The 21,024-nt window shown below is 40.4% G+C and overlaps 1 protein-coding gene across 1 annotated transcript in view; it reads left to right on the top strand.

Moving 5' to 3' along the window:
- The window catches only part of ubl3a (ubiquitin-like 3a), a 35,332-nt gene extending 15,421 nt beyond the window's left edge, over positions 1 to 19,911 (top strand). Inside the window, exons 2-5 of the mRNA XM_085289254.1 lie at positions 11,098 to 11,206; positions 14,010 to 14,096; positions 16,347 to 16,424; positions 18,080 to 19,911. Coding sequence (XP_085145380.1) covers positions 11,098 to 11,206; positions 14,010 to 14,096; positions 16,347 to 16,424; positions 18,080 to 18,132 — 327 coding nt within the window. The 3' untranslated portion in view covers positions 18,133 to 19,911. The remainder of the gene's footprint in view (positions 1 to 11,097; positions 11,207 to 14,009; positions 14,097 to 16,346; positions 16,425 to 18,079) is intronic.
- Positions 19,912 to 21,024: the final 1,113 nt, after the last annotated feature.

Raw genomic sequence — 21,024 nt, forward strand, 5'->3', positions numbered from 1 at the left:
AGAGAGGTTTCTGAGGTTTCGTGATGAAGCATGCATTGCACCTACCGTATAGCCTTTTTCCGGAGGAAAGTTATAAATAGCTCTCAGTTTCTTTTTGCTTTCATGCAGAAGCACTTCAGAAATAGGTGATGTGTATTAACCCAACACGCGGGAGCGAGTCGTACACGTGGGCAAACAAACGTCTTGGTGAACTCTTTATCAGTTCCGGACGCATCATTTTCAACTTCTTTCTCAGCCACGCAAAGCATAATTTCATCACAGCTTTGCGCAACCAGTGATATATATATTTTTATCACTTTATCAAACATTGTACCTTGTAATCTCTTTTTTTTCTGTCACACTTTGCCTCAAATTTACCCACAAAGTGAGAAATGGATAGTCGAGAGGTTCACAGGTGGATCAGAGAAGAATCGATTGAAGCGTACAAGAGTAATTTGACATCTCTGCCCACATTTTTAAAACCGGAGCGTCGCCAGCTCCCACAGCAGTCATTTTGAATGCGCACACAAATGTTTGTATGTTCATGTGTGTGCATATGCTTTAGTGGTGGATACATGAAAGTCCTTTTTATCTCATTGTTCACCATCATGCTTCCTCTTCTTACTGCCTCTATTTCACCTTTGTTGATCCTGCTTTGGGCCTCTCTGTCTTTGCTGTGACACTGTCTCATTTCCTCAGTACTATAAGTGTCAGGGGTTCCTATGTATGCTGTGGCTTCTGACTTGTCATTGTCATCACTGCATCGGACCTGCATATTGGTAATGTTGTGGGATACAGGACTCTGCAAACCTCTTTTTCTCTCTTGTAGCTTTAAAATTTCTTCCAGTTGACAACTTGTTTGTGTTTTTTGTCTTTTTTTCCTACATTTCTTTCTAAAAGTATTTAGTGGAGTTTTGTTTTCCCTGTTGAGATGATGACAGTGGAGCCTCCCCTGGATGAAGGGTGAGGATAGGGCTGTTACAGAGCCCTAAACTGTTACAGATGGTCACAGACACTGGGAAGTGACACTGAAAATACTGTTCGGATATTTCTGTGAAACAGTCATCGTTTTTCTCTCATTAATGTTTCTGCGTACCGCCCTTCACAGTCTCCTCCGTTCTTCTGTTTATTAAATGCGTAAAATTTTTCCACGCAATTTTCTAACCCCGAGGTGTGTTGCGCACTTTTAATTAAAACACTTTTATTATTGTTTTTAAAAAAATCAACATGGTGTATTTCATTGTGGAAAGAGCATGAAGTGACCTTTGACCTGCATATAACAGCCATCCTGTACCCTCAGCCTCGCTACAGTAGAAACCATGTTGTCTTTATAATCAGTTGATACAGCTGGTTATGAAGCTGTTTTCTTTGAATCTTTTTACCAAAAGTAAACTATAAACAGGGAAATTTTGAACCCTGGCTGATAAATCGGGTGCATGGTCCTGTCTGTCAGCTCTTACACCATCACCATAACATTTTCTGACTCTTATATCATTGTTGGATAAAGATCTCTTTGACCTCTCTGCTTCACATTCAGCATACAGTAGCCTGTTAGAGTGTGGGCTATCTGCAGGTAACTCACTGCCTTTCGGTTATAGCGTTGTGCACATTTGTCATGCTAATTCATTTGTTCCTGATGTGTCGAACAGCCATTTTTAAAGTGTGAAGTCCTTAACAGTCACACGGGACGCAGGAGAAAACCGCAAGAAGTAAACCTTTGTGTGACAGCTCCGAACACACAGAGAAAGCATAGAAGGAATGTGTGAACAAAGGCACCTACCTGGTGCTTATAAGAGAGAGAGGAATGTAGCCGTGTGTGTGTGTGTAGGTGTGTGTGTGTGTGTGTGTGTGTGTGTGTGTGTGTGTGTCGAGCAAAGCAGGTTTTCAGAGAAGGCTGGGAGGAGTATGATGACAGCATGAAAAGAAGGCCCTGCCTGTTTCTGGAGAGAAGAGAAGCAGCTGATGGATTAAAGGCTGTCAGGTACAGCACAGGAAACGGCTGATCTTGCTTGTGACAGGAAGGAGAGGGACAGAGAAAAAAAAGAAAGAGGAGCAGAGCAGATTCTGGCTATGATGAGGACGTCGTCATGTCAAAGGATGGGTCTTTTTGAATGACACTACAAAGGGACAAGGGCTTGGAGAGAGATGCGAGGCATGATGGGGCAACTGTGTAATCAGACATGTGACTGGTAGTAGTGGGAGCTGCCGAAAAAGCGAGTTTTCATCTCTCTTGGATTGGATTACCCTTGGATTCAAAACCTGGAGGTGTAGTGAAGCTCCATAGATGCAAATCCAAACCACAAGGTCAGCGCTAAAGTCAGGGAAGAAAGGCCTTCAGTGTTATACAATGATCATGGAATAACCTTTATGAATTTTTAGCCTTTGCAGATGATCTCTAAGCAGAGGGTGTCTTTACTTTGCCCAATCAAACTGCTGTAGAAAGTTTGAGGATGCTGCGAAGGAAAGAAAGCACACTATTACAATGCTATTAGTACTGTAATGCAGCCATTAGCTGCCTATACTACAGGAAGTTAGGAAGCAGCCTAAGAAAGGGCATCTGATAAAGGTCTGTGGTGCTTTTAAAATCGCTCTTACAGTAGATACTCTATTTAATGATTAATGTCCCCTAATAGAGTCCAACAGGAAATAGGGCGGTGTTTTATGGTCACTGAACAAGCTTCTGCCTATATTGAGGCAGGGAGATGTATGATTTTCTAAACACTTAATTATCAGCTTGTTATCATGTTCATTTATGTTAAGATTTGAGAACATATATGATGCTTTTTAAAAATGGCATAGCTGTTCATGGCTCCGGATGTCCTAAAATGCTTTCCTTAAGGGAATTCTTCACATTTAGTGCATGTATGTGTTTGGATTCATAAAGTAACTCTTTAGACTTTGACTGTTAAAGGTCAAGGTCTCTGTGAGACCTCACTTCAATCTCATTCTTTTTAACACAATGTATTTCAGGTATTTCTGTGCATCTGGCACACAGTTTGAGTCAAGGATGAAGAGATTTGATTGTGTTGTTCAGAGGTGAAGGATGATGAAATTTCTTGTCCATATGTTTGGATTCTATATGTTAATTATGGAAAGATGAGGGCAGCACTGGAAGGTCCTGGGTTTGAATCCAGTCAAATGGGTTTTTTCTGTGGGGAGTTTCCATGTTCTCCAGGTGTCTGTGTGGGCACACTCCCACAGTCCAAAACATGCACAGGGTTAAGTTACCTGGTAATTTTAAATTGTCCATAAGTGAAGCGAGTGAGTATGAATGGTTGTCTGTCTCCCTCTGCTAGTCCTGTGATAAGCTGGTGTCTTGTCACTGGGTACAGCCCTTCCCACATTGTCTTGAGGAAAACAAAATGGGTGGGATTATGACAAGATAGCTCCCTTTTCATACCCAAGACACCATAATTTTCAGTGGAAACACCTCTTTTATTACATTCAACAACGTAACTCGGAAACTGAGTTTATTTTTGAAACAAGCAAGGTTGGATACTGATTGGTCCACAATAATCTTTGGGGTACACCTTGAAGTTATGGTGAAAGTACAGATCAGGATTGGGGGTCACATGAGAAACCAGGGCTGTTGTGGAACCGTTCTTTTTTATTTTCCCACTTTAAATTTTTCAAAAACACAGAAGACACAAAGCAAAACAAGAACAAGTCAAATGATTTTTTAAATATATTTTAAATATATTTTGCATCTATATCAGAAATCAGAAGAGTGGCTGACGGGACTTTACAGCACAGCTGCACAGCTAACAAAATCTACGACCCATAGTTCCTCTACTGAGATGAGGAACAGCTACATTAAACTGTCAAATGTAACACAGAGGTAAACTGCATCTTGATCTGTGGAGACATATAACAGGGGAGGGGAAATGCTAGTTGCTGTTTGAAAAACTGTGAGGATAAGAGTCTCTGAAAGGATAAATAACAGAGGATAAATCACAAGTCCCCTGTTCATCAAAAGATGAATTTATTTCACAGCAGCAGTGCTAAACATGTGTTCTTGCAAAATGTAGCTAAAGGAGCAATCGGGACACAAAAGGAAAAAATAACCAAAATTATTCTATTCTAACTAATAACAGCAAAATAAAACTCAGCACCGTCAGGGTCATTATGTAAAAATAAACACCTGTTGCCCTGTTGTTTCCTTCCTGTGGTTGTGCTACAGTGGGAAAATAAATAAATAAAGCGAGGTCTGAAAATTCCATTTAAAACAGGAAATGCAAGCAAGGCTGAACACTGTCAAGGTTTCTTTCTCTGTTCTTACTGCATTCAGTATTCAAGACCACAAATATGCAAATTACCTAAACAAATGTGAGAAAAGAAACAGAGCAAGCTTCAAGAACCATAAAGCATGAGCTTCGAGTACACTAAAAGGGCGAAAGGTTTAGGACACTGATCTTAAACTGTGAATTCAGGTAGGTAGCACCTGTCCATGCAGCGTGCCTTTGCAAACATTTGTGAAAGAATGGGTCGTTCTAAAGCGCTCCCTGGTACTGTGATACTGTAACAGGATGCATCTGCTGCAGCATGTTAGTTTGTGAAATTTCTTCTGTCCTAGATATTCAGATATTCGATCAGCTGTAAGTGGTGTTATTGCAAAGAGGAAGCCACAACAACTCGGCTTCAAAGTGGCAGACCACATAAAGTTACAAGGTCGCTGAGCATCTGTAAAAGTCACTGATGCGCTCCTGACTAACTGCAGAGCCCCAAACCTCCTCTGGCATTAACATCAGGACAGAAATTGCGCACCAGGAGCGCCTATTGGTATGGATATGGGCCGAGCAGCTCCTGCAGGTGTAATGTCCATATACTTTTGTCAATACAACGTGAGAAAAGAAACAGAGCAAGCTTCAAGAACCATAGAGAACCAACTCTCCTATGTATTAAATAGGTACAAACTTGACTGCGTTTTGTAGCTCGCGTGCATCCTGGTCAGTATTTTTGTCGTTCGAACACAGAAGAGGAGCACCACAAAACTAAGTGCATGTGCCACATTTAACTTCCAGCTTCGAGTCTGCAAGGACTTCAGTCAGATGGTGTTTTTATTATTTTGTACACTGATTACATGATCACAGAGAGGAGCTCACATATATCCAGAAAAACAGAACAAAATAGCACAGATGACTAACAAGGCCCCTGTTTACCACAAGTGTTGACATAGCAGCCATCATAGCATGGCTGTAGGCACAATCAGCAGTGTTGGAATAAATTTTGACCAGCCAGACTGCTTTGCTGGAGCTTTCTTGTTGCAAGAGCAAAGACGACAATTTCTCTTAACATTAAAAGTTTGGAGGAAGATTAGGTTTCCTCTCAGTCTGGCAACTGCTTGAAAGATTCTCCCTCGGCCCCTTTCTGCCAGTTTGTTTGCATCTTGTTGGCATGATGTAAACATGTAACGATAATGACTTCTTCTTGGCTTAATTTATTTTCAAAGTGTATATTCTTGTCAAATTATCTTTCTTTAACCTTAGCACCACTGTCTTTCGTCTGACCTCTCTCTGTTTCATGGAAACAATACCTATCTAGTGTTTGTTGGAAAGCCATGTCAAAACAAAGCATGACACACCAGCAATTGTAGATATGTGGTCTATAAAGATAGCAAAGTTAATAATAAACATTTCAACTGGGTAAAGGTCCTTCTGCTCTCTTTTCCTACAGTGAACATGCTGATATCCAAATTTATCATCTGCACAGTCATGTCTGTATGAATGTGCATGAGTGTTGCACTGTTTCTTAAAAATATTTCTTAAAAATTATGTTAATCCATATTTCTTCTCTGTCCCTGAGCCTAATTATTTCACCTTTTCACTTAAACACATCATCATTGCTTTGCCAGGGAAACATTTTGTTAAAATGCAGTCAGTTAGTCTATTAAATATCCAGTCACGATTACGCCACAGTTTTTATTGTTTTTATCGCATCACTAGCAAAGAAGTTCATTGACACTGGTTAATGCAAAACACAAAAGACGCCCACATCTCCTGTTGTTTCACATATTGTTTTTATTTTTAATAAAGCCACATTTGTTTATCGCAATTTATCCACCTCCCTTAGTGGGGAGAAGTCATTGCATGTCACCCATTCATTAAAAGATAAAGAAGTAAAGTTGGCCTGGCTATTGGTGCACCTAACAAGCTGGTTCACCAATCTGTTGCCTGGCACACCCTTTGATGAGAGATGAGATAGCCTTTATTTGTCAGTTGCAGGTCTTTTGCCCACAACCGAGGGCAGGATCCTTGAAATTCAGCATAATTTCAAGGATCCTGCTTGAAACTGCTAAACTTCAGTTTGCAACGTTTCAGGTCTGAAAACAAAGATTAGAGGTAGCACATTTTAGGGAGGAAAGAAAGATAAGCTTGCAAAAGCTAACGTTTAATGTGATTAGAGCATTACCCCCCCCCGAACGCTGCTAGACGCACACATGCCCACAGAGACTCAAAGATTACAAATCTTTGCTTTTTTGTATCACACATTTATAAGTCAGCCACTGTTACGTAACGACTGCGTTTGTGTGTATGTGTGAACGTAACAGAGGGAACTCGTGCAAGCGATAAAATACCTCTGTGTAGAATATTGAATTATGTCAAACTCAAAATGAGGCTCTCTGACAAATCGAAAGAGTTTGCTTTCCCATGCGCTCGCTTACAGTTTGCACATGCGCGCAGATGAAGCTCGCGGCTTTTAATACACGCATTTAACCAGCACTTCCAATATGCACAGTGATTTTCTAAAAGCGCTATCCCTTTTCAGCGTGTTATTAATTAAAGAAAATAAAGGCTCCTGCGCATAATTTATACGATAATGGAGACTAACATTGTGGTTCTTTTTTGTGTCTTTGGAAAATTACTGAGAGCTTGCAACGCTGTTTCTTTTTCACACGTCTTTAAGTCATTTTAAAAAATGCAACAAATGTGTTACAGGTTACCAGAACATGGCCTATTCTGTAGCATTTAATATTTACAGCCAGAGAGCAGTGACAGAAAGAAAAGTGACCTCTCCGCAATTGTCTGTGAAATCACTGACGTAGAATTCATTAGTATTTAAAGTGCTGTGCAGCTACATTTCTCAGGTTTACAGCCGAATTTTCTCCAGATTTAACGGGCAAGTCAAAGCGAGCTGGCTGCTGGATCCAGCTGCCTCGCTTTAAACAGACCACAGCCGGGTTAATCACCCATGTCCTCTCTTAAATTCATTCATGCAGTTATGAATCCGCTCTGACAGCAGCAGCTAACCTTATTGCGCAGACTACATATAAAGCTGCTCTAATATATTCCCACAGGATGGCTTCCCACTCTGTAATTTGTTGACTGCTGCAGAGGGTCTAAAGAGCAGCAATACTCTTTAATGCACTTGTAAACATACACACAGACACATGCGTGCATATGCACACACAACAGTGCCTTGAGAAAGAGTTGAGAGCGGCGCTCAGGGAGGAATAATTATAGATGGCATTGAGTTTCCTGCTCTCCTCCGTGTGCAAACGGTGTTTAGCTAAGAGGGCTTGCTTGCTCACATGTTTACGGCATGGCATTTGTTGGCAGCCGGGTCACATTAGTGTTAGACTTTGTGAATGTCTGGTCTGCAGTGGAGCAGAGAGGCTCGACAGGCAAAAAGCTGTGTCACCAATTTTCCACATAAGTAACCTGTTTCTTTATTGTGTTATTTTCAGAAGCAGCCAGGAATAGGAGCAAGGATGCTTCCGCATTCTGTTACTGGAGCTTGCACACTTTCGCGTCTCCAACGGGAGGGCATGAAAGTGTTTGCAAGCTCTGCAAACACTTGCTAAATGACTTCTTCTTCTTCTCGCAGCTCTACAAGCTCTGCAAGCTAGTGAAATGTTCACAGTGCTAATTTCTGGCATTTCAGAGTGCGTCTGGCAGTGGGTTAGGATGTAGTATTTGTATGCATGAGTAACTAGCAGTCTGCCTGGAGATATGTGTTTGTACTGTGATTACGCATGAATTGTTTTCCTCCCCTTACCTGGAGCAATTGTATTTGTTAGAGAGAATAGACTGTAATTGAATATACTTCCCTGAGCTGGCTGTGCAACCTCATTACCTTGCCCTTTTACGGAAGAGAGAAAGGCGAAGTGAGCCTCTGGGAAAAGGGGGCAGGGAAGGGAAAAATGGCAAGGGAGAGCTGAGATCTCGACTCAGGTGAAATCAGAATTAGAACAGAGAGGGAAAAGGGGAGAAATTCATCTGTAGCAGCATAGCTCAATGTAAGGTCTTACACCACCATGAGCCACCAGAACACAAGGACTGGTACTTTTCATTGATGTCCCTGAAGTGCACACGAGTCTTTTGTAAAGATTTTTTCTTCTAATTTTATGCTCTGATGTTCCAGGTGGCTTGTACATTGTTCACAAGTCCTGCAGGAATTTCAGTTCTGTGGAAATCTGGCGGCTGCACTGGCCATAGCATGAGATTTTTGCATAATTTTGATACGCAAACCATTTCAAACATTCTCAGTTGGAGTGGAAACATCTGCATCTGTCATGCATTTATTTTTTCTAATAATTTGCATTTTCCAGGAAGTACACTGAGAGAAAGAGACTTGTAAGAATAGAGAAAGCAAAGAAAAAGAGACAGAGAAGAGAGGCAAAGGCAGAAATTCACCCTTGTGCTGACATATATAAGAAGAAAGGCTTAGTTTGCCTTGTTTAACCCAGGCTAGCTCAATTCTTCTTGTTATTCCGGCCTTGTACATTTCTCCACTGTACGCTGTACAGAGCCAGAGATTGATGGAGTCAGTGAAAGAGACAGAGTGAGTGAGGTGATGCAGAGACTGCAGCAAGCATGGGAAGATGGTTTGATGTGACACAGCAATGGAAAATGGGCAGGGGTTGGGGGTGGGAGGTTGAAGTGAAGCTATCCTGTAGGTGTTATCAGGTTAAGCCGCTCACCACTGGCTGTCGCCATGGTGACACCATGGTAACTACCAGGTGTTCTACTAGGAAGGAGCAAAACCTCTCGTATGCAAAGGGGATTCCTTTGAATCTCACTTTGTGCTCATTTCTGCTTCTTTTCTGCATTTGCCTGTAACGTTCAGGTGTTTGTGTTTATAACAATCAAACAGATGGAACAGTGTGCATGTTTACCTTCAGGCATCTGCTCAAAAGCTGATGCAAATTCATGCTTTTATGATCTGTGTCATCAAAGTTGTTAAAGGTATATTTTGTGAATCACAGCCGGAAGCAGCAGTGAATTATTTCTAGCGTTTCCCAGTCGTTAAAGGTGTGTTTGTGTGAGTCTGTTTGCCTGGATGCATGTGTTTGTACACAGTGCACCTGCAAATAGATGAAAAAAAAACACACACACACAACTGAAGCTTGAAATTATCTTATCTCATTATTAAGTTGATTTAATCTCTTAGAGGCACATTTACCTGTGTTTGTGCTCATTATGTTTATTGTACGTGATGTTTTGTGTATGTCATATATATATATACACATGCTTCTGTATGGCTCGTCCATGCTTAAACCTATAAGCTGATTTGGTTACGTACTTAAAGAGATCTCAGTTTCAATCCTTTGGTGTTAGCTCTGTTACATCACTCCACCCGGCTCCGTGTGTGTGTGTGTGTGTGTGTGTGTGTGTGTGTGTGTGGCACTCAGCAGAGTGGGTTTGGTAGGACACGGGGTGTGGTGTAGAAGGCTAACAGATACTTGGCACATGGAAACACACTGACAACAATGACACACGTGCTCGTGCCATGCGCACACAGGGGCCCAGCCACACAAATACAGTAAGCAAAGGCAAGCACACACCACTGAGTTCTGCTCTTAAAGGCACACTGTACCACTGCTAAACACATATCAGGCCTCTCATCTGCATCCTAGTGCTCGGCAGTTTAATTGCTCTGCAAATTAACGGTTCTAAATGTACACCCCCACGTGTGTTCAGTTCACTTGTGTATATTTTCTCGCTGGGAGCTGGTGATCTAAGGTGAGAGAAACAAAATCATGTGGCTGGAAGCAAAACACGTGTGTCCCTCTCATTTATGTGGTTTTTTTTAGATGCACAATCACATTGGTGAATAATGACCTTGTCTCTACGCGGGGCAGAGATCACCACTGAGGGTTTTTTTTTTTCTCTCTCTGTTAAACTGCAAGTATGTACTTTTTTCAGTACAGAAGAATTCAGTGGATGTATTTTTGTAATGTGTCAGCCGAATTATCCAGTACACATAATGAGAGTTTGTATTCAGTAATAGTGAAGTTAGGTAGTCAAGGTCAAGTTTATTCAGATAGTGCATTTCCAAACAGTCCATGCTGCTTGCAGTGCTTAACAATGTAAAATGCCACTAAAATAAATAAAATGCACCGCAATGATGCAGTAAAATATAGAGAAAAAACAAATAAATAAATAAAATAAGTCAATTAAAACAACTAAAACAACAACAACAATAACTAAGACTGTTAAAACCAAAATGTTTAGGTCAACATGTGCTGTGGTAGTGTTTAAGTTACTAAGGTGCTTCACAATCTGATTTATAAATAGTATCAATCTAAAGTTACTCAGTGATTGCACATTGGAGGGGTTAAATTCTACACACAAATCCAGGAAATTAACCTAAAAAATACATACATGACATGACTGTGGAAACGTAATTAAAAACACAGGTGACTAACTACATAAACTACAGTACAAAACAAACATGGATACAGCATTTCTAATTTCAGGTAAAGGTTTAAGAAAATCTTTAATTTTAGTTGCCTGAAAAATGTCTCGCTCAAACACCTACAGGGACAAAAAAATGAGGAATGGTAAGCGAGAGACAAACTTCCATTCAATTTCAGACTTGGGAACCAAAGACAAAGAAATACAGTTTGAGGGAATTGAGAAAGCTGAAGAGGAAGTTGGAGAGACTGATGGGAGTTCATCCAACGGAAGGATGTTCCTCAGGGTCTTCATATCCTTCTTCTGTTTCCTATTAAATTACTAACTTGAAACCGTGTGCTTCCTGACCCAGCTCTATAATCTGACATATGGGACAGCTGTTTGTTTGAATGTGCATTTTTCTCTGTCTTCATTTTTTGTTTCTCACATTCACTAATGCTGTTTTTTTGTTTTTTGTTTTTTGCTTTTACCTGTGTTGCAGATAAACCTGCGGCTGATTTTGGTCAGTGGAAAGACGAAAGAATTCCTCTTCTCTCCCAACGACTCTGCAGCAGATATCGCCAAACACGTTTATGACAACTGGCCAATGGGTGAGTAGCTCAATTATGTATTGCTATTCACATCAGATACATGTGCATCGATATGCAGAGGTATGAGTCTGCTATAAATGTATGTGCAATATAAATATGAAAGCAATAACAAGTTCCTACGTTATGAATAAAATCATTGTGGTCTAAGGCAGTCGCTTACAGTACTAAGCACACCCCAAGATTCAGTAGCTTGTAGAGCCACGTTTAGCAGCAATAACACAAATCATTTTTCTGCTTGACTGTAGTCCCATTCTTCTTTACAGCATTGCTTCAGTACGTTGAGCTTTAAAGGTATTCGTGCACATCTCTCTTTAAGGTTGTCAACATTTTAATTAGTTTGAGGTCTGGACTTTGACTAGGCCATTGCAGCACCTCGATTATTTCCTTTTTCAGCCATTCTGTTACAGATTGGCTGCTGTGCTTGGAATCATCGTCCTGTTGCATGGCCCAATTTCAGCTAAGGTGCAGCTTTCAGACAGATCTAACATTTGACTCTAGAATACTTTTGTATAGAGACGAGTGCATGGTTGACTCAGTGACTCAATGACCTGATACCTGGGTTCTGTGGCTACAGAATAAGCCTACCTCTTAAGCCCTCCACCACTGTGCTTGATAGAGGGTATGGGGTAGTTGTGCTGATATAGTGTTTTTGGTTTTCACCAAACACAGAGCATTCTATTGTAGACAAACATCTCCACTCATTTAGAGGCAGCTTTGCAAAGCTAGTCTGTGCTGCCCTGTTCTTTTTAGTGAGAAGAGGCTTTTTCCTGTTTACCCTTTCAAACAAAACCATACTTGTTCGGCCTTTTTAAACTGTACTATTGTGAACTTTGACATTTAAAATGCTATCTGAGGCCTGTAGAGTATGAGATTTAGCTCTCGGGTTCTGTACAGTTTTTTTTTTTTTTGCATGGTCTGACGTTGGGGTGAACCTTCTGGGACATCTCCTCCTGGGAAGATTGTGGCTTTGTGTTAATACACACCTCACCAACAAACTGCCAAGACTTTTGTTTTTATGGACGTGGCAATGCACTCATGATCCATACAGCAGTACAAGGGTACTCCTGGAAGCAGTCAGGGCACACTTGTTTTTTCTCTCTTTCCTCTTTAAGATATAGCTTTTCATATATTTGATTAATTCTTACAGACATCTACAAACTTATTTTTATAGTAACCACATTTTCAAAGCTGATTGACTTTTTTTAAAAGTGAAAAAGCAGGTTAAATATATATTCTTATAATAGTAATCTGTAGCAAAAGAAAAATATCATTGTTTACCTGTCCAGCCTGCAGTTGTACTTTTTCAGTTCACTTTTTTCAGTATTGGAAGTTTTTTTTTCATGTTTGACATTTAAAAACTAAAAAATAACACGTGGAAAATGTACCTGCTCGACACCAAACAGTCAGCAACGAGCTAGCGAAGACGGTGGATGATTGTGGAGCTGCTCTAGCTTGTAATGTGCAAACAAGATTAACGGACAGTTCAAGGTTTAGGTTAACAGCAAAATTAGCATTAGAGTTGACTTTCTTTCTTACCTCATTACAAAGGTGCTTATAACACAGTTGTATTATTTATTTGATTTACATGAGAAAGATCTGGGTTTTCACATCTGCTTTATACATGTCAGATTTTAGCATCAGCTTTGGTTTTACTTACAGTTCTATATTCTTTAACATTTTTGCATTTAATATGTGGTGTTTAATAAATATTATCATTATGCAGGCACAGCTACCGAATCTCTGTAAAAACTCTAATTAAACAATTTAACTGTAAACAAATATTTGTTAATTTGCTTAGAAACTACTTGATCAGACTTATTGCTGTCAGACCAACTGCTAATTGCTTACATGCAGGTCTATATAGCAGTGTGGGGAATGTGCATATCTTTGGTGTAGGGTAATTAGAATGAACTCCTTTCAGCCTGATTATCATTGCATACAGGAATGTGGGATCACAGTGCAGCCGCTTCCTTTCTGTAATACACCCACTTGCCTCGCTGCTGCTGTGCACCAGGGTTAGAATTCATTTGATACTGCCCACCTTACGTCACCTTCAAAACTCTAGCTTTTTCCCACGGTGCCGCTAATGTACTCCAGTTTAAGAGAACTCCACGATGCATGAAAAACTACAAATTACACAGTTGGACTCGAATTCTCCTCGACAACAGAAGTTTTCCGTTCAATCCCGTCAGTGTTGGGAGCACCCTGTGTTCCTCCCAGACAACCCATCTGAACCCTGAGAAGACCCGGAGCAGGCTCTCAGTCAGCAACAACACCCTGCGCTTAGCTAGAGACAAACATCTGGTGGCCAGACTCTGTTGCTGCGCAACTCCTCACTCTCGTTTCTCTCTCATTTAATGCGTTCACTTTTGTCCTTAGCTCTTCCCGAGCCACACCTCGTCTTCTTCTTTTGCCTCGGCTCTTTCTCACGTTCTGTAGGGCATCCCGCAAAGCCCAAATATTATACATTCTGCCTTTAAGGATTTAAAATAAAGGCCCTAAATGTCTTAAAATATCTTCAGTGTGGTTGTCTGTGGTTCTTCTTTTTTTTTTTTTCTTTACCAGGCAGCAACTGATTTCTTTTCACTACACTGTGTTCAGCATTTTCATCACGCCGACACGACAGCTTTTTATACACAGCTTTAGGATTCTTGTATATTGTGGCTTTTGAAGTACATTAAATTGTACTTGTGAAATGTCAAATTAATACTTCATGGAAAACGAGTAAAATAAGAGGTAAAAATGAACCAGCAGGGCTCCTTTCTCTTTAACTGTCTCCTCCTTTCTCTCTGCTTTCCTACAGACTGGGAGGAAGAGCAGGTCAGCAGTCCTAACATCCTGAGGCTCATCTACCAGGGACGTTTTCTACACGGCAACGTAACACTAGGAGGTGAGAAAACACTGAAGCTACACCACCCAGAGAAAATGGCTCATTCGCTCATAGACATGCACACAAAATCACAGCCGTGCGCTGCTGGAAAGTTCTTTGCTGTTCTCATCCTTTTCCTGAGTCACAGAACAGAGGTACCTCAGTGCTCTGGACAAGCTTGCTTTGACAGGGAAAGAGGGAGGAGAGAGGAAATAGAGGAAAAAGAGGGGAAAGAGGCTGGTCAGGAAAGAGGGAAGACTGGCGTTTAAAGGAGACCTCAAGTGGTACAAAGGAGAGAGAGAAAGGAAGCGAGAGTGAAAGGCAGAAAAGGACGTCTTCTGTTGTGGAAGGCCAGTTCACTCTCTCTGGCTTTTAGGCTTTTTATCTGCCTAACCCAATTTAGACTTGACTGGTGCTTTGTGGTTAACGGTGTTACAGCGCACCCTAACCCTTTTGCAGTCTTCTATCTGCCATCCATCTGATAATTCCCTTATCTTTTAGCATGTTTGCACATTAACACAGAATCCTTGTTGAGTACAGACACACACATTTTAAAGCACACACACAAGTTGCCAACTATTACATGTTAACAGCAGTGTGTAGTTTTAAAAGTTATAACTATATATGAACTTATGCGAAGCGGTGAGAGATCCTGCAAATTTTCCTTCTTATTTTGTGTATTCACGACATTTCTGGGCTCCAGCCTTTAGGCAGTGGTTGTTTAACCCCATGCCAATTACAGCTGTGTGTGTAGTCTGAGGACTTTGTAAAAACCTATTGAAATAGACTGTGCCCAGCTCCAACAACGAGGTAGCAAAACTCTTATTTAAACAGAAGCAGGGTTGCACTGAACAACCTGTTATGTTATGCACCTATGGCAGTCTGTTGTGAGCGCTACCTTTTCAACTTGCTACTGCTGACGAGCACCTACCAAAGGCGAGGACATACCACAGCGTCTCATGGAAACATTTAGATGAACCTGGAGGCACCATTTCAGACTGAATGTGCTCCTTTTCCATCTCTCTCCTCTGGTGTCTGTGTCATGGATTTTAAAAAGAGCAGCAGGTCTGTGTGTTTGTGTGGCCAAGGGCGAGGCTGTGCTACACACACACGCATGCAGGGCCGAGTGGCGTCAGTAGACAGGATGAAGCGTGCATTTATGCTGCATTCATACAAAATCCGGTGGTGCCTCACCTTCCTGCAGGGTTGTTCCAAGGCGTGTGGGTGGGTTGTGTTTTTTTTGTTTTTTAGGTTCGTTAGAGTGCTGTGAGACAATAATAAAATAATATTTTACAATCTTATTGGCTGCTTTTTCCTTGCTGATGTTGCTGATTTACTTTCAAGCGCACTGATCGACCTCTGATTTTACTCCTTTTGGCTTCTTGACCCAGGCTGCAGGCGCCAAGTTGGATTATATTATCTCTTTAAGGGGTATCCAGCAGCTCATCTATTGGTTTTGGTCTATTCGGTATTACAAAGTTGTTGTTTTTTTATTGATATTTCACCTGCCTTCCTCATAGCCATTGCTTTCCATTATTTTTCATACTAACATGAATGCCTACCAATAAAGCTCAACTGATATGTTGGCAGGGCAGATATATTGGCTTATAGTAGCTAATATATCAGTATTGGTAAATTAAAATTTAAAAACTAAAGAAGAAATGGGGAAAAACACCCTTCAAACATGTTACATAGCATGTCTACCAGAGGGTGCTCTGCAACCTCCACATTTGTGTTTTCTCACTTTTGTCTGCTAACTAATCCCGTTGAACTTGAATCCACTGTATACATGTGCATGTACATACTACACTCTACACGTGTGTCAGATATTTTGTGCATTTCTTTTTTAATTAATCCTTTTTAGTGTTAAGTATCGTTTAATTTGCACCTTTATTACTGGTAATTATGTTGCAATATTATCTGCAAATAACAATAAAACTTGGAACCGGGTCGTCTTATTCAAGAGCAAGAAACTAGCCGCTCCTTGAGCCGCTTGTGAACAGTGTTTTAAATGATTCAGTTACATATGGATTCAGATTGCCAACAATTTCAAGTGATTATTATTCTGCAATCCCACTTTAATCGCATAATTTGACAATTTAATTTTCTCTATGTGTAGCTCAGCATTATCCAATCTATAATTTACACTCAGTTTCAGAAAGCTGTTAAAAAGTCATGTTATACTTCTGCTGAGTGACACTGTGCAGGCAAATATAATGTAGCGCACTGAATAACCTTTTCATCCTCTCCCTCCTTCTCTCCCTCTCTCAGCTCTCAAACTGCCCTTGGGGAAGACCACAGTGATGCATTTAGTTGCCAGAGAGACTTTGCCTGAGCCAAATTCCCAAGGTAACCAGCTCCCCGTCTCCCCTTTTTCCTTTCAGGAGGCTTTTCACACGCTGAACAACGTTAAATGTTCCGCTCCCAGCCATTATTTATTTCTGCACATGGCTTCTGTTTTAGGAGCAGCCACTAGTGCAAATAATTGGCTCCTTGAAGTGTATCCCCAAGATACAACACACTGTGTAGAGTATAGCTAATATAAATCATGCCAGAAGATTTGCTTCATTTTTTTATGACTATGACAAGCGAATAGAGTTCAAATGGACATCAAGTTCTCATACTGGGTATCTGTGAGCCCATGTGAGGAAGAATGAATCTGAATGAACTTTTGTTATGTGGAGAAACAGTTACAAAGTTAGATTTGAAGTACTCTTTATGTGAATTGTACAAAAGACCTGAGTCGCCCCTCTTTTTTTAATTTCTGGTCTTGTATGTTTTTTTTATAGTGCTCTTGAGCAGCAGTTCTCTAGGCTTTTTAAAGTTTGGTTGCTTTTTCAGTCCAGTCCTTGTACCTGACCATTTTCAGAGAAATGTTTTTTATGTTTATCAAGCCTTAAAGAATGAGCCAGCGTTTCTTTAGTTGAATCTATGAAAAATCTCAAAGACAACACAGTCTGAGAGACATAAAATAGCATGTTTGCACCAACAAGTTGATTCCCAAAGAGCTGTTAGGCAGATGTTTTTAAGGAAGTGAAACAGGGAGAAAAGGCTGAGATATGCCAAACTGCACAAGATCTTGACTGAAAACCAATGGCAATGGAGTAATGAATACAAATGTGACATTTTATAGTTCAAATTGGTATTAATATGTACGTTGGAGGTCAGGAGAGAGGTACAACAGTGACTATCTCCAAGCATCTGTAGAATTAGATGACTGTGGAGGCTGTGTCATGGTTTGGGGCTATATTTCAGACAGTGGTGTTGGAGATCTTAGAAAAGTGCCATCAGATTTTGATCCACTATGAAGTACCAACTGGAAAGCATCTGACTTACTACATTTAATACATTTTCAGCATGGCAATGATCCCAAACACACTGCCAAAGCAGGAAAAGCATTAAAACACAAAGTCAGGAGCACTATCACTCATGAATTGGCCTCCCCAACCTTATTAAAGCAGTGTTGGATCATCCTGCCTAAGAAAGTTAAGCCTGTGGTCATACCAAATCTCGATTTTCAAGATTTTTATGCTGCATTTCCACATTTCAGTAAATTGCAGCACCAATTTCCCATTTTAACAAAATGTAAAGAAATGAGAGATGGGTTAAGACTTTTACACAACACTGTAAGTGTAGATTTCAAGAGTCTACATTTAAAAAAAAAAATAAAAAATGAGGCAATGTTGCTTCAGGTACCACTAGGAAATGTAACAAACTCAAAGAGTTTGAGCAACAGATCCAGTCTCATGAAATCCCAAAATGCTGCTCAGCTGTAGGAGATGGAGATTTAGACCTTCTTTTGAACATTTATGAGCTACATATGTTATATGGTTGTAGTATATCAAAAGTATTTCCATGCAGTGTTGCTGTATCTGAACTTGGCCTACCAGTATGTTTCTAAATCTGTCCTTTTGAGGTGATGTCTGACTATTGAGCTGAGTAACTCTGTGACAGTGCTGTGTGGGTGTTTGCTTAATCATGACGTTTGTGTGCTGTGTGTCCAGGTCAGAGGAACAGAGAGAAGACCGGGGAGAGTAACTGCTGTGTCATTCTGTAAATACACACCTCCACCGCCACCCCCTTTCATCCTTTGCATCCGTTCTCGCCCTCCATGTCCTGGACCTAATGAGCTTGTACCTTGTCCTGTAGCCTGTCTACACTGCGAATACTCATAGAGACATTTAACGAAACAAACAAACTCGCACTTTCTCTGTTTTTCCCCTTCTCCCTCATACACATGCATAGAAGGACAGCAGGCTCAGGCTGATCCAGGACAGACTTGGAGAGCAGTAAATTGATTAAAGATAGAGTTGATTCCTTTGTTGTACTTGATTTGCTGTCATAACTGAAAATGAGAAGGAACTGGATTTGCATGTTTTTTTTCTTTCTTTCTTAATGAAATGCTTTTGAAGCCTTCTGCCATACACATGCATGCACACACACATTTGCAGTAAACACACACACACACCTTGTCGAGCCATCCTCAGGCGGTCTCTTACAAGTCACCTTTCTAACTGGCTCTTTACTCTGGCCGGTTGTCATTGTAATGCAGTGCCCAAATTTGTGCGTGTGGCCTTGTTTTCTCATACAGACCGCTGAGAATTTTAACCACTAACAGCTCATCAGCATACCAACAAACGCGCACGCTCCGACTTCCTGTCCTCACATCGAGCCGCGCGTGCTTACGTGATACCCCTTAGTACGGCAGACAAAGCGCAGACGTGCCTGATCAGAGAACTCAAAACATGACACGCACACACACACATAATAACACACACGTTTGTGCCCTCTTTACTGCCCTCCTCTGCATGTGCCCTTAAAGGTCGCAAGAGAGAAACGATTCCCTTTTTTTATGTCGAGAGCGACACATCCCACTCCTTTGAGTCCGCTGTATTTTAGCCAAACGAAGCCTAACAAGCAAACAAATAGAAAACAACCATTTTTTTAAGGTCTTGTTTTTCGATATTTGTTTGTTCATGATTTTTTTTTTTTGGTGACTGTGTTTTGACAGTCCACTCATATTATCGACCGACTAGTGTTGTGATTAATGAAACATCATGCCAATTTTCTTTCCGTGACACGCCGTCGCTGTCTCACTGTGCCCCCCCTCCCTTTATTTTTATAGCAGTATTGTGAAGGATCTCTCAGACAGTTGCTTTGTAAGCACGGACATTAACTCAGAAGGAAAAGGGTCCTTATTTGTCTTAATTTGCCTCTTAAATCTGCATTAATAAGTCCAGTTTGCACAACTAAAGCATGTGCTCCTTCATTAGATTAAAACAAATGTATAAAAAGCTTTGTTTTATTTTATATTTTTCCAGTGGAAGTAATGTTCCAAACTAAGGTAACATGTGTAGAATATATTTAATATGAATCTTATATAGAAAATGACGACTTTAGATCTTGGTGATATACATTATATTGGTGTTTAGTCTATGATTGTGTATACGGTTAGCTTCTAGCCAGTTCACAGTCACTCTCTGACAATGTCTTGTGCTTAACAGCAGCAAATCCTCCCTAATCATTTATGGACTGATGGATTTTTGTTTTCTTTCTTTTGTTCTTTCTCTTTTATTATTCATTTCTTTTTCATTTGTTTATAAAGTAATATAATCCTGTTTCTTTGTGGGGTTTTGTTGTTTTTGCTTTAAAGAATCGCTTTGTAACAGCACTAGGTCTTAAAAAAATATTGTTTATATTGATCAGGGTTCAAATCTGTACAGAGATACACGTTTTCAAACCAATTGTAAATAGCACTAATGCTCTCCCCTCCCCCCCTGCAAACTTCAAAATGGAATACATCTGTAAACTAAATAAAAGTTATTGAAGTGCGCTACCTCGTTGTCATGATTTATTGCACGTGAACTGTAATGTTTTAAGCGCCACTGACTAATCATTCTAACAGCATCTTAGCTCACAGTCTGTGGGACTTTAACCAGAGGGCTGAACAAGACACCGGACTCCAATCTTCATCTTAACAACTTCAGCAAATTATTCTAAAAAGACTTTTTCTTGTTACAGTGACTCTGGTATGTTGAATTTCACCTTGAAACTATCACTCACAGGTTAGTGTTGTAAATAGAGGTGGGCTTAAATTTAGATTCTTCAACTTCTTGGAACAAGTAAAACACATTTAGTCTCTTTTGAGCATCAATATCACAATAATTTAACAAAACTGTAAAATTTGGGATGATGGTGCTGTTAACAGAGAAGCTGCAGAGTATCCAGGTCCTGTGGCTATAAACACAAGCCCAAATCATGACTGCTCCACCACCATGCTGAAAGTTCGTACGAGGTGTTTGTGCTGATATGCTGTTTGATTTTCATTGAAGAACATTGCTCCAAAAGTCTTTTGGTTTGTCCAGATGCAGCTTTGCAAACCTAAACCATCTTGCTGTGTTTTTTGTTTTTTGAGAGAAAAGCATTTCTACTGGCCAAAAAAAACAAGCCCCGTAGTATTTTTCTAATTGTACTGCCATGAAATTTAGTGTTTAACGTGCTAACTGAATCCTTTAGACACAGCTGAATGCTCCAGATCTGCAAACTGTCCAAACCTCTGTTTTTATAGGTGTGCTCACACTTGCTGATGATCAATTAAACAAGTCCATTTAATTAGAAGCAGCTGGCTGCTACTTATCCTTATGGAAGCAGTAGGAGTGTACTTCAGATGACTCCATAGAGCGCTATGAAAACTTTTTCACATGACTGTATGATGTAGAATAGTAGAAACCAGTAGCGGGAGCCTGAATGATTTTATCTGTTTTCTGAGTCATATCAAGATATCACTTTAGACCTCCTGAAGCTGAAAGCTCCTTATTTTCATGTCTCTGTAGAAAAGATGAATGTGTACCAAGATTACACATCATCACAATCTGGTGGTGGAATCAGACAGGCGGTACAAACTAACAAGGAAGCAACACTATCACAGTACACATTGGGGAAAAAAAAG

Source organism: Mchenga conophoros, linkage group LG10 (assembly GCF_057382185.1).
Source record: "Mchenga conophoros isolate Kocher_MC1m ecotype Shallow Benthic linkage group LG10, M_conophoros_male_GT1.1, whole genome shotgun sequence".
Lineage (NCBI taxonomy): Eukaryota > Metazoa > Chordata > Actinopteri > Cichliformes > Cichlidae > Mchenga > Mchenga conophoros.